The 14,206-nt window shown below is 38.6% G+C and overlaps 1 protein-coding gene across 1 annotated transcript in view; it reads left to right on the top strand.

Moving 5' to 3' along the window:
* Window positions 1-11,909, top strand: part of LOC308270897 (uncharacterized protein) — a gene marked incomplete at both ends in the record, with an annotated part of 44,695 nt that extends 32,786 nt beyond the window's left edge. The window contains one exon of the mRNA XM_080707052.1: window positions 10,909-11,909. Within this exon, the coding sequence (XP_080563178.1) occupies window positions 10,909-11,909 (1,001 nt within the window). The remainder of the gene's footprint in view (window positions 1-10,908) is intronic.
* Between the last annotated feature and the right edge of the window lie 2,297 nt (window positions 11,910-14,206).

Here is a 14,206-nt window from a genome sequence, read left to right as displayed (position 1 = left end):
AAACTTCTGAAGCTTGTATATATAAGAAGGAATAAGCAATATTTTTGCTTTTCTGAGTTTTATTTATTTCACTTAATATAATGTCCTCCAATCTTACTGATTTCCAGAAATGACAAGATTTTATTACTTTTTATGGTTAAATTACATCCCATTTTTATATACACCACATTTTTTATTCTATCATCTTTGGTGAACACCTAATTGACTCCATTTCTTGGCTATTATAATTAGTACTGTAGTAAATATGGAGGTACAGATACCTTGTCCACCTATTGGCTTCTTCTCTTTTGAATATACATCCTGTAATAGAATTGCTTGATCATATGGTTGTTCTATTTTTAGTTTTTTATGAATCTTGAGACCTGACCTAAAGCACACTAAGAAAATATGGTTCTGAAACAGTATGGTACTATCATAAAATCCAACACATAGAATAGACTAGGAAACCCAGAAATAAATTCACATATCTGTTACAAATAATTTGTGGCAGAGTTACCAAAAGATACATCACACAAAGGACAATCTCTTTAATAAATAATACTAGAAAAAAGTAGACATCTATATACAGATGAATGAAATTAGATTCCTATCCCTCACCAGTAACAAAATTTAATGTGAGCGGGACTCTGGGCCCCAGGCCGAATTGCGCGTAGCACGCCAGACCCCTGGAGAAACCGGGCCCAGTAAGACACTGGCTTCCGGGCAGGGGTCAGGCGGGGCACACCAGCGGGGCTGGGTCGCAGGACTCTGGGCCCCGGGCCAAACTGCGTGTAACACGCCAGACCCCTGGAGAAACCGGACTCAGTACCCTGGGTTCTGGGCAGGGGTCGCGAGGAGCACGCCAGCCGGGGCTCGGGTCGCGGGACCCTGGGCCCCAGGCGGAGTAGTGCGGATCACTCTGGACCCATGGGGAAACCGACCAGGTTACAGTGCTACTGAGTAAGTGCCTGATCCCATTACCTCCTCAAACCACATATACTGTCTTCTCTTATTTAAAAAAAAAAAAGAAAAGGAACAGAAAAAGAAAAATATCGGAGAGGAGGTAAGAAAGCCGCTATGGATGCCAGGACACTGGAGATGCAGAAAAAACTTATCTACATGCACTGGAACTTATGGAAAAATTCCCCGCGAAGGAGGACAGCTATCTCTCTATATTGTTAAGAATCTCGGACATCACCTGTAAGGAGAGAGTTTAGCAGAGACCAAGGAGAAAGGCGGTGTTGAAAGAGGTCTCCGCGATGGTGGTGGAGACTTGTATTCAGGAGAAGCAGAAACCGGATCCTACCAACCTTATTTTTTTGGAGAAATTACACCAAATGTCGAATGCTACCATCACGCATGCTTAGGAACACTGGACAACATTCAGAGTGGAAAAAGAGCCTGGGAAGGATTTGAAATGGTGGAGGCAGAGGCAATGGCAGTGGCCAGTACTCAGGGGAGGCAGACATCTGATACATTACACCTGGAACCTTTGAAATAATAACCACAGAGACAGTGATGAGAACCTGCCCAGGGGTTAGGTGGGCGCCAGGGCCAGTGGCTGACATTGGAGCTTGCTGTGAGGCAAGGCCACTACTGAGGCCTCTGTGGCCGGGATTGGAGCCTGCCGAGGGGTTAGGCCGGTGCTGGGGCCAGCGAGGCCAGCACTGGAGCCTGCCATGAGGCAAGGCCGGTACTGGGGCCTCCGAGGCCAGGATTGGAGCCTGCTGAGGGGTTAGGCCGGAGCTGGGGCCAGTGAGGCCGGAATCGGAGCCTGCCATGAGGCAAGGCCAGCGCTGGGGCCTCCGAGGCTGGGATCGAAGCCTGCCTTGAGGCGAGGCCGGTACTGGGGCCTCCGAGGCCAGGATAAGAGCCTGCCGAGGGGTTAGGCCGGTGCTGGGGCCAGCGAGGCCAGCATCGGAGCCTGCCATGAGGCATGGCGGGTGCTGGGGCCTCCAAGGCCAGGATCGGAGCCTGCCAAGGGGTTAGGCCAGAGCTGGGGCCAGCAAGGCCGGCATTGGATCCTGCCGTGAGGCATGGCCGGGACTGGGGCCTCCGAGGCCAAGATCGGAGCCTGCCGAGGGGTTAGGCCAGTGCTGGGGCCAGTGAGGCCGGCATCGGAGCCTGCCGTGAGGCAAGGCCGGTACTGGGGCCTCCGAGGCCAGGATAAGAGCCTGCCGAGGGGTTAGGCCGGTGCTGGGGCCAGCGAGGCCAGCATCGGATCCCTCCATGAGGCATGGCCGGTGCTGGGGCCTGCAAGGCCAGGATCGGAGCCTGCTGAGGGGTTAGGCCAGTGCTGGGGCCAGTGATGCCGGCATCAGAGCCTTCCTTGAGGCAAGGCCAGTGCTGGGGAGTCCAAGGCCGGGATCGGAGCCTGCTGAGGGGTTAGGCTGGTGCTGGGGCTAGCGAGGTCGGCATCGGAGCCTGCCGTGAGGCAAGGCTGGTACTGGGGCCTCCGAGGCCAGGATAACAGCCTGCCGAAGGGTTAGACCGGTGCTGGGGCCAGTGTGGCCAGCATCGGAGCCTGCCGTGAGATGAGGCCAGCATCGGAGCCTGCCGTGAGGCATGGCTAGTGCTGGGGCCTCCTAGGCTTGGAGTGGAACCTACCGAGGGGTTAGGCCGGTGCTTGGGCCAACGAGGCTGGCATTGGAGCCTGCCGTGAGGCCAGGCCGGTGCTGGGGCCGCCGAGATCAGGATTGGAATCCTGCCAAGGGGTCAGGCCGGTGCAGGGGCCAATGGCCAGCATTGGAGCCTGCCATGAGGCAAGGCCACTCCTGCAGCCTCAAGGCCGGGACCGAAGCCAGCTGAGGGGTTAGGCCGGTGTAGGGGCCAGCAAGACCAAAACTGGGGCCTCCCATGAGGCAAGGCCACTGCTTGAGCCAGCGAGGTCTGGATCAGTCCACTGAGTAGCCAGGCCACTACTGGGGCCGTCAAGAGTGGGATCGGTACTTGCAATGCAGCATGCACAGAGAAATATCGCAGAAAATATAAATCAGACGCTTCTCTTAATCAGCAATAACTAGGAAGAAAGGGGCAACAGGAAGAGGTTGAGCTATAGAAAGGGCCCTATAGTGATGCAACTAATGTGACCAATCAGAGGGTATGTAACAGTGGAGGACGGAGCCTCTTTAAAACGCAGGAGGTACATAAACAAATGTATCAAAGTTAATCACCAAAGAAGCGAGGGATGGAGGGAGAGGGAGGGATTGGGATGAGGGCTGGAGGAGGGCTAATTGGATGATGTGTGCCTGTATATCCTCTCAAGTCTTGTACTCCAATGTGATTGATATATGACTACAATGCACCAATTTAAAAAATAAATTAATTAATAAAAAAAATAAAATAAAGTCAAGCAAAAGAAATTTAATGTGAAGTAGAATAAAGATATAAATGTAAAACCTTAGCGGGGATTTTATTTACATAATCCCCAAAACATATAGAAAAAATAAAAATAGACAGATGGCATTATACTACTCTAAAAAGCTTCTTCACAGTCAAACAACCAACAAAGTAAAGAAAAAAACCTTCACAATAGATATAAATATTTTAAGCTATTTATCAAATAAGGGATTAATATTCAAGAATATATAAGCAACTCAAACAACTCAAAAGCAAAAAAAATTCAGTTTTAAAAATGGAATACAATTTGAATACACATTACTCAAAAGATTATAAATTTTTAACAAGTATATGAAAGCATGTTCTATAGCACTTATCAGCCAAAAATTACTAATTAGAACCATAATAGGATATTGTTTACCCAAATTAGAATTGATATAAAAAAGATAAAAATGTTGATGAATATTTAAATGTTAATGAGAAAATTTAAAGTATAGCAATGTAATGGTTTGGATTTAGAATATTCCCCTAGCCCTCATGGAAACAAGAGAACAATGCTGGAAGTGGGGCTTAGTTGATAAGGATGGATACTGGGGGTGTGGCCTTTAGGATTATATAAGATCTCTCCTCCTCATGCTCACTCTCTGCTTCCAAGACCCATAATGTATAGGCAGAGCCTACACTCTCCTTCTCTCCACTTCTTGCCTCCATGCCTCAGCTCTGCAGACCCAGCCTAACATGGACTGAACCTCTAAAATCTCCAGAAACTGTGAACAAATAAATCTTCCTTCCTCTAAATTATGTGATCAGTCATTTTGGATCATAGCAGTAAAAATGTTGACCGACCAAAATAAGCTTTTTTGAAAAACAGTATCAAGATTCATCAAAAACTAAAAATAAAACAGCAATTCCACCTCAAGGTATATATTAAAAGAAAAGAAGTCAGTATCTTGAAGAGTTATCTGTACCTCTATATTTATTGCAGTACTATTTATGATAGCAAAGAAATGGCATCAATTAGATGTCCACAAGAAGATGACTGATAAGTAAACTTGGTATATATAAAATGGAATATTATTCAACCATAAAAAGGTTAAAATCTTGCCATTTCTGGAAACGGGTGAGACTAGAGGACATTATGTTAAATAATATAGTCAAGAGCAAAAAGACAAATGCCGCTTGTTTCTGCTTATATGTGTAAGCTTCAAAAGTTGAGAGTGGAACAGTGATTATCAGAGACTGAAAAAAATGTCGGGGAGAGATAGGGACATAATTAATTAGCATAAAAATATAGTTAGAAAAGAGAAATAACTTCTAATTTCCACCATCATAGTATGGTAACTAGATGGTAACAATTAATTTTGTATTTTGAAATAACCTTTAGAGAAGATTCTAAATGTTTCCAACATAAGGAAATAATATTTAAGGTAATGAATATGCTAATGATACTGATATGATCATTAGAGATTGTATGCATGTGCTAAATATGACACTGCACTCCATACATAGGTATACTTATGGTGAGTCCATGAAATACACAAAATATTCTTTAAAAGATTGGACATTTAAAAACTTGTTTTATAAGCCGGACGAGGTGGTGCACACTTTTAATCCCAGCATTTGGGAGGCTGAAACTGGAGGATCATGGTTCACAGACAGCCTCAGCTACTTAGTGAGGCCCTCCACAACTTAATGAGACCCTGTTTCAAAATAAAGAATAAAAAACAGGGCAGGGGGTGTAGCTTGGAGGTCAAATGCCCCTAGGTTCCATCCTCAGACCCAGAAAAAAATAAAAAATAAAAAATAAAATCTTGTCTTAAACAAGATTAACTAAACTAAACTAAGTTACACTGCCTAATGTCTGCAAAGCTTGAAAATATATATATAATAATATATTATATATATATTATATATAATAATATATATTATATATGATATATAATAATATATATTATATATAATATATTATATATAATATATATAATAATATATATAATGTTATATATATAATATATAGGGCAGTGAATCAAACAAAACAAAAACAGTTTGCCATAGCCACAGCTATGTTTATCACTGATTTAATTGAAATGCTTTTTTGTATCTTACTATTAAAATATTATTTCTCCAATATTTTATTAACTATTTAACAAATGAAGAATTTATCTTTCATTTCTGATTTATCCTAATTTATTAAAATTAACTAATGATACCTCTACATCTATTATAATATTCCTGTACTTTTTCTAATAATAAATGAACATGTCCTATTCATATATGATACAGACAAATGATATAGCTGCATAGTTTAAAATAAAAAAATAAACTCTACTTGATCATATTCTATTATTTAGAGATAATTTACTACAGATAAGAGTTAATACATTAGAATTTTTGTAACTCAGGTTATCATAGCTAACAGTTTAGCAGTCAGAGAATCCTTAAAAAAGTGTGTGTATCCATACAAAGGCATTGCTATAGTGAAGAGCCATTAAAATATAGATAGTACCTGACTTTACAATGGTTGGATTTAATTTTTCAACATTGCCATGTTATAAAAGCATATACTTAAAATCACTTTACTTTAGCCAGGCATGATGGCATACGCTTGTAATCCCAGCATTTGGGAGGCTGAGACTGGAGAATCGCGGTTCGCGGACAGCTTCAGCTACTTAGTGAGGCCCTCTGCAACTTAGTGAGACCCGGTTTCAGAATAAAGAATAAAAAATATAGGGCAGGGGGTGTAGCTCGGTGACCGAATGCCCCTGGGTTCCATCACCAGACCCTCAAATAAATAAATAACTTTGTTTTTCACTTCTAGTACAATATCCAATGAACTATGCCAGATTTGGATGGTGCACACTTGTAATCCCAATTTTAGAGAGGCCAAGACAGGAGTATTGAGGTTCTCAGCATGCCTCAGCTACTTAGTGAGCTCCTTTGTAACTCAGTGAGACCCTGTTTCAAAATAAAGAATAAAATTGGGCTAGGAGTGTGGCTCAGGGGTAGAATTTCCCTGAGTTCCATCCCCAGTACCACAAAAGAAAAAAAAGTGTTCAGTGAACTAGATAAAACATTTAAATTTTTATCACAAAATAGACTTTGGTTAGATAGCTTTGCAAAATGTAGAGTAATCTTAAAGTTCAGAGCACATTTAAAATAGGCCAGTATAAACAATAATGTTTGATATGTTAGGTGTATGCATTTGTTACTTGTGATATTTTCAACTTACAGTGGGTTTATCAAGATATAACCTCATCATGAATTGAGGAGCATCTATATATTAACAAAGTAACTATTTTCTAATTTTTTATAAATGTCTTTTATATTTTAAAAAAGCTCACTCTTAGATAAAAAAAAATATGTGTCTCAAAGTGATTTTGATGATCTAGTGGTGGTGCATACAAGGTGAAATTAAAATGATGATTGACATTAAATTACACCAAAAGAAGTCCTCAATAGGGTCAAGTATACTAAAACAACTTCTGTCAACCTATACCATGAAGACTTTTCCAAACTTGAAACCAAGTCTCATTGCCAGAGAAACAATATCTCCTCTATCATCAGAGAGAAAATGTTTACCTCATACATAAAGCATTTAACTTGTGCCTAAATAAATCATTTTATTTATTTTCGTAAGCCAAATATAAATATTTTAATAAGAATAAATATATAAAAACATAAAATAAATTCCAGCACAATGGCTAAAGCAATGAACAGGACATCGTTTTCAATTAAACCATTTTAAATTCCCTCTCTAGAGAGCCATTCCCCAAAGATAGTCAGCACAAAAGGTAAAGGACTCAGTATTGCAGTGCTTCATTTGATTCTGTCTAGACAATGAGAAATCATGATTTTCTTTCCATTTGTCAAGGTGCATGTTTCCATTTCAGCTTACATTAGCCAACCTAACAGCCTCCATACTTGATTTTTAGATTTTATAATTTATAACATTAGTTCTTGCCCTTGAAATGCTCCTCAGTACTTCAGGATATCCCATAGTAATTCCTGAAACATTATTATATGTCATTCCTCTGAGAACAGAGACTAGAATTTAACCTCTGATGTGGAAGATGGCATTTAACCACAGAGATATCCATGATGTTCACCTTATATGTTCAGGTAAGATAAAACTCACAAGACACCAACCTCTCTATTACCCTATTTCTACTCTACTCTGGTTTTATAGTCTACCATGTAGTGTGTGAATTATAAGGGCATCATTTCTCCAGAATCAAAGCCAAAATTTTATCTTAAAGCCAATAAAACTGTTATTTCAAAACTTTACTGTTGCTCTAGTCATTTCACCTTGTGTATTCTATTGTACGTGATAGAGTTTTGACCCTAAGTCAGAAAGAAGTTCCAGAAAATGAATGGGGACATACCTCCTTTTGCTAAAATATATAAGTAATATATTTAATAGGCCCTGTCACTTTTGGATAATTTTACGAACTAGAAAGTGAGTAAAGTTTATTCTTACTTTTATTGCAAAGTTGGAAGAATAACCATGGTGAAGAAAACCAAATCTAACACATATACATATAAATGATGCATACTTGATTTCAATAACTTTTTCACTATTTACCTCAACTCTAACCTTAATGAAGAACAATGTCTATAGATTAGCAACTGAGTTCTCTATGAAGGACAATATTATTACAGAATGTGATTCTTTAAGAGTCTTAGTAAGCCTGGTGTGGTGTTTCAGGCTTGTAATCCTCACGCTTGGGAGGCGGAGAAAGGAGGATGGCGCAGGTTCGAAGCTAGCCGCGCTGGCTTAAGAGATCCTGTTTCCAAAAATAAAAAGTATAAAATAGGTCTGGGAGTGTAGCCAGGAGGTAGAAGGGCTTCCAGGAACCCCAGTAAAAAATAAATAAATAAATAAATAAATAAATAAATAAATAAATAAATAAATGTCTTAGTAAAACACATGACATGTTCAGTCTCTCATTCTGCATTAAGATATTAACATTAGCCCACTCTTCTAACCTTTTGTTTGTCTTAAGTATTCATTCATAGAACTTTGCATATTCGGGATGCATTTTCTTTATGCTTAAATATTTTATGCTTTCTTCACACATTACTTATGGCACATTTGGATTTTTAGAAAGTTTTTTTCTTAAGTGTGTATCGAAGTTTTTCTTTGCTCTGTTCCATAATTTTCAAGTGATAATATCAAGTCTCCTATATTATTTTTTAGTGTTGTCATGTCAATCATATAAATGTTGAATATTTGCAGATAACAATCAAGCATGAAAATTATGTGTCTGTCAAATATAAAAAATATTCTCTATATAGGTGGCTGCTTTCAAAGTTTATTTCCTGTGTAAAAAAGATATAAAGTATTTCACACATTTTTAAAAGAAAAATACAAAAATATGTTTAATAAATATAAAAGCAAAATAACATATAATTCATTTTTATATGTAATCAGGTAAAGTAGAAAAACAGTAAGTCAGAAAGTAGATAGGTGCTGAAGTATGGAAGAAAAAGAACCCTACTGGAAAAAAGGAACTAGACCCCAAAAAGATGGTGTATGAAATCTGGTAAAAAAAAAATTAAATAAAATGCAGAAATAGGAATAATCATAGATGTATTTTCACACACACATGCACACACATACACACACATACACACTATATAAATATACATATATGTGTGTGTATATATATATATATATATATATATATATATATATATATACATGTAATGAGCTGATATACACCACAGGCTAATATATACATATATATGTTTATATCATTTACTTTTTAGTGCAAAAATTGATCACTCATCCTAATAATGAAAACATGTATTAATATACCTAAAAATTTCTTTTTCTTTAAAGGTCTCATTGATAAAGATAATTACAAACACTAATATTTCAAATATTATGTTGAATACCCAATTCAAATAAAATATTAACAATTTATATTAATCATTATATCTGAAATGAAAATTGTGAGATTTTTTTTCCTTTTTGAATTGCATATAGAAGACAAGCCCCCCTTTTTTGTAATACTGGAGATTGAACACAGGGGCTTTGGACCTCTGAGCTACACCTCCAGCAATATTTTATTTTTATTTTAAAACAGGGTCTCACTAAGTTGCCAAGGGCCTCCCTAAATTGCTGAGGCTGGTCTTGAATCAGCGATCCTCCTATATAAGCCTCCCAAGTACTGAAATTACAAGCATGCACCATCATGCCAGGTGAGACATAGCCATTCTTCTGAAATATGTTTTTTCAAACTGAAATATATTTATCTCCATCTCTCTTACTTCCTACACAGACTTCAAGTAAAATGATATAGTGACCATTTTTTAAAAAGATAAATATAAGCCAAGCATGGTGGCATATGCTTGTAATCTCAGTACTGGGGAGGGTGAGACAGGAGGATTGTGAATTTGTGAATAGCCTCAGTTACTTAGTGAGGCTATTCACAATTTAGTAAGACCTTGTTTCAAAATAAGGTTTGGGGTATAGCATAGAGGTAGAATGCCCCTGGGTTCTATCCCCAATACCGCAAAAAATAAATAAAATATAGTTTTTTATACTTTGATTGGTTCATTGTAGTATTATCATAATGTAGTTCAGTGTTTTAGGAACATACATGCACACAGCGCTTGGGAAACTTCCCCCTGTCTCCCTTCCACTTCCTTCTTTTTCTCATATGTGATAATGAGATTGTCATTGGTAATTTTATATATGTACATAACTTCAGAAGAATTGTTTCTATCATTAATTTCCCCTGAAAATAGTGTATTTTTGTTGAAGTGATGAATATGTGCAAATAGATGTGCAAAATTTCTATTGAATATTCACTACTTTTCATCTTAAAAATAGTCTTTTATAGTGTAACATGAATATAGGAATAAATATCTTACCCTAACATGAAAAATCCAAAATTAATTATCCTGGATACACATTTTAATTCTATAGATGCACCAAAATAGTGTCCTCAGATCAGCATGACAGTTTGTAGTTCTCTCACAAATAGAGCAGACTTCGGAACACCAATCTCTTCATTATCTTTGTTCATCAGAAACACCGACATCTCTTTGCTCTCTTTGTTCTCATCAATTCAGTTCTAAATCTAAAATTGTGTATACTTGGGCTTTGTTTTATTTTGTTTCATTTTTTATAAAATACCAACAAAGTGTAAGTCTAAGAAAAACCAAACTCTTCGCCTGTGTTTGTCATTTCTGGATTTGGACTTTGAATATCTATACATCATGAAAATATCTATGCATGAGTTATAGTAGTCTATTGTTTATTGACATAAATACCAATGTGATCCTACTCAAGATATCTGTGTTAATGAACCCTATTATATAAGATCACTTTTTTTTTTTGGTGGTACTGGGGGTGGAACCCAGGGACTTTCTACCTCCGGGCTATACTCCCAGACCAATTTTACATTTTATTTTGAAACAGGGTCTCACTAAGTTGCTGAGAGCCTCACTAAGTAGCTGAGGCTGGCTTTGAACCTGTGCGATCCTTCTGTCTCAGCCTCCTAAGCGCGGGGATTACAAGCGTGCACCACCACACCCGGCTTATAAGATCACTTCTAATATGAAGATCTTTTATCTTTGCAGCTTTGGAATCAAGTAAAAACCTCAATGTAAACAATTGCTCTGACTCTGTGAGTGAATTCATCCTCTTAGGCTTCCCTTGCACCTGGGAGATTCAGATCACCCTCTTTGTAATCTTCTCCGGAACATACATCTCAACACTGTTCGGAAACCTCTGCATTATCTGTGCCGTGAGGTGGGACTATCGACTACAAACCCCAATGTACATCCTGCTGGCCAACTTCTCCTTCCTGGAGGTCTGTTACATCAACTCTACTGTCCCCAGGATGCTGGCCAACTTCCTCTCTGAGAGCAAGACTATCTCCTTCTCTGGATGCTTTCTCCAGTTCTACTTCTTCTTCTCCATGGGCACCACTGAGACCTTCTTCTTGTCTGTCATGGCCTTTGACAGGTACCTTGCAATCTGCAGGCCCCTGCACTACCCCACCATCATGACTGTTCAAAACTCCTTCAGAATGGGAGCCTGCTGCTGGGCATGTGGCTTCCTGTACTTCCTCTTACCTGTTTATCTAATTTCTCGGCTCCCATTTTGTTGTCCAAATAGAATTGATCACTTTCTCTGTGACCCAGGACCCCTTATAAAGCTGTCCTGTGAGCCCGCGCCTGCCACTGAAGTCATCTGCGCCATCTACAATTCAGTCCTCATTTTCTCCACCTTCCTCTTCATCATCAGCTCCTACACCTTGGTAATCAAAGCTGTGCTCAGGGTCCCCTCAGCAGAAGGCCAGAGGAAGGCATTCTCCACATGCGGCTCCCATCTGGCTGTGGTGTCCCTCTTCTACGGCTCCATCATGATTGTATATGTTAGCCCCACAGCAGGAAATCCAGCAGGCATCCAGAAAACAGTGACTTTGTTCTATTCTGTGTTAACTCCACTTATCAATCCACTGATTTATAGTCTACGGAATAAGGAGATGAAGGAGGCCTTGAGAAAATTGCTCAGGACTGCAAGGTTTATTCAAGGCCACAGGAAAAATATTTTGAATAATTGTGTTCTCAACTGAAATAATCTATAGGAAATCAATAAATAAAAGTTTGTTCATAATTGCATTAGCTAAATGGGAAAACGTATCTTATTTGAGGGTAAGGAACTTAATCAAGTCCAAAACAATTTTATAAAATTAGGTGTATTTATAGTTTTTTTGTTTGTTTGTTTGTTTGTTTTTTGGTGGTACTGGGGATGGAACCCAGTGGCCATCTACTCCAGGCTACACTCCCAGACCTATTTTTAATATTTTGTTAGGAAACAGGGTCTCTTAAGCCAGCTAAGGCATTCTTCAAACCTGTGTGATCCACCTGTCTCAGCCTCCTGAGCATGGGGATTACAAGCATGGGTCACCATGCCTGGCTATCTGTTCATACTTATAATAAACATTTATATTAGTAATACTGTTTTTCAATATAGAATTAAAGTAAGCAAGGAAAATGATGCTATTTTGATGCCTTTCAGAGTTAATGCTAGGTGTCATTTTCTGTCACTAGTACATAGTACTTAGATGGACATGAACACATGTAGACTATCTTATATTTATATTTTCTAATATATTCTCCTGAGTTGAAAGTTATATATGCTAAACTTGCCAAGCAATGTTAAAATGTTAATTTGTGTGTTATTACAAAAAATTTAATCAGATACTTATGCCATCTTATAAAAGTTTGTTTATCATAAATAGATAAATTCACATTCTCTCACCAAGGCTTTGTAGCAAATGCTTGTAATCCTAGTCCTGGGGAAGCTGAGACTAGAGGATCGCAGGTTTATGGCCAGCCTCAGCTACTTAGTGAGGCCATCTGCAACTTAGAGAAACTGTTTCAAAATAAAAAATAAATAAAAAATAGGGCTGGAAGTGTAGCTCAGAGGTAGAATTCCCCTGGGTTCAACCCCCAGTACCACAAAAAAATACACTTAACATTTTAGGAACAGATGGTTGCCTTTACTTTTTTCAGTATCCATTCACTTTGAGTGGTCTTATTTGTGGTTATCGCAGGTTAAGATGTAATAGCCAGCACAGCCAGCAACTCTCAGGTAATGTTGATACTATAGAAGTTGCTGAATGAGCCTTCTCCCAGCATTCTGAAGGACATGAGGAATCAAACGTGTGTGTGTGTGTGTGTGTGTGTGTGTGTGTGTGTGTGTGTCACTGCGGATTAAACCCCGGGGTGTTCTACCTCTGAACTACACATCCAGTTCTTTTTATTTTTTGTTTTAAAACAGGGTCATACTAGGTTCCTAAGAATTCAACTAAATAGCTGAGGTTGGTCTTGAGCCTGCAATTCTCCTGTCTCAGCCTTCCAAGTTCTGGAATTACAGGTGTGCACCACCATGTCCTGCTTCAAACTAAAACTCTTAACAATAATTCTCTTCATCCCACAAACAGCACTGTACATATTAGTAATCAGTTCTCACTATCCTGTCATTCCAAATTCTGGCAACCACTAATCCACTTTCCATTTATATTGATTGGTCCATTCAAGACATTTTATATAAATGGTAATTTACATTATGTAGCCCTTGTGACTGTCTTCTTTCACTTAAAGTAATGTTTACAATGATTATTTATGCTGTAATAATATCATAACTTCACTCATTTTTGTGCATGTGACTGACATTCAATTCAATAGCTGTCCAAATATTTTGCCTATCTCTTCACCTATTGATGGTCATTTAATGTTTCTATTTCTGAGATCTTATGAATAATGCATGACCTGTTTTGTGAACATATACTTTCACTTTCTTAGACTATATACAAGGAAGGGAATTACAGTATGCTAACATTTAGTAACATTTTGAGAAAATGTCCAACTGTTCTCCAAAGGAACCATACCATTTTATTACCAATATATGCAATGTATGGGCATTTCAATTTCTCAGTATCTTCACCAACACTTGTTATTTTGTGTCTTTTTTACTTTAGTCATCTTAGTTGGTAAGAGGTAGAATTTTATTGTGGTTTTCTCTAGCATTTCTTTATTTTCTTTTATTTTTGTTCCCTTTTTGGGGGGAGGGGGTACTGGCGGATTGAGCTCAGGGGCATTCTATCTTTGAGTTACGCCCAAGTCTTTTTTTTTTTTTTTTGAAAGAGAGTTTCATCTGTGTGGTAAGAGTCTCACTGCTTCTATGTGTGTGTGTGTGTGTGTGTGTGTGTGTGTGTGTGTGCACGCGCTCATGCATGTGTGTGTATGTGTGCATGTGTGTGTTACTGGGGATAGAACCCCGCTATTTCCCAAGCAATAATCTTCCTGTATCAGCCTCCCAAGTACTGGGATTATAAGAGTGTACCACCATGCCTGATTAGCACTT

The sequence above is a fragment of the Muscardinus avellanarius genome (assembly GCF_963383645.1).
Source record: "Muscardinus avellanarius genome assembly, chromosome: 12".
Taxonomy (NCBI): domain Eukaryota; kingdom Metazoa; phylum Chordata; class Mammalia; order Rodentia; family Gliridae; genus Muscardinus; species Muscardinus avellanarius.
The sequence above is the reverse complement of the archived record's forward strand: the minus strand, read 5'-3'. Positions and strand labels throughout refer to the sequence as shown.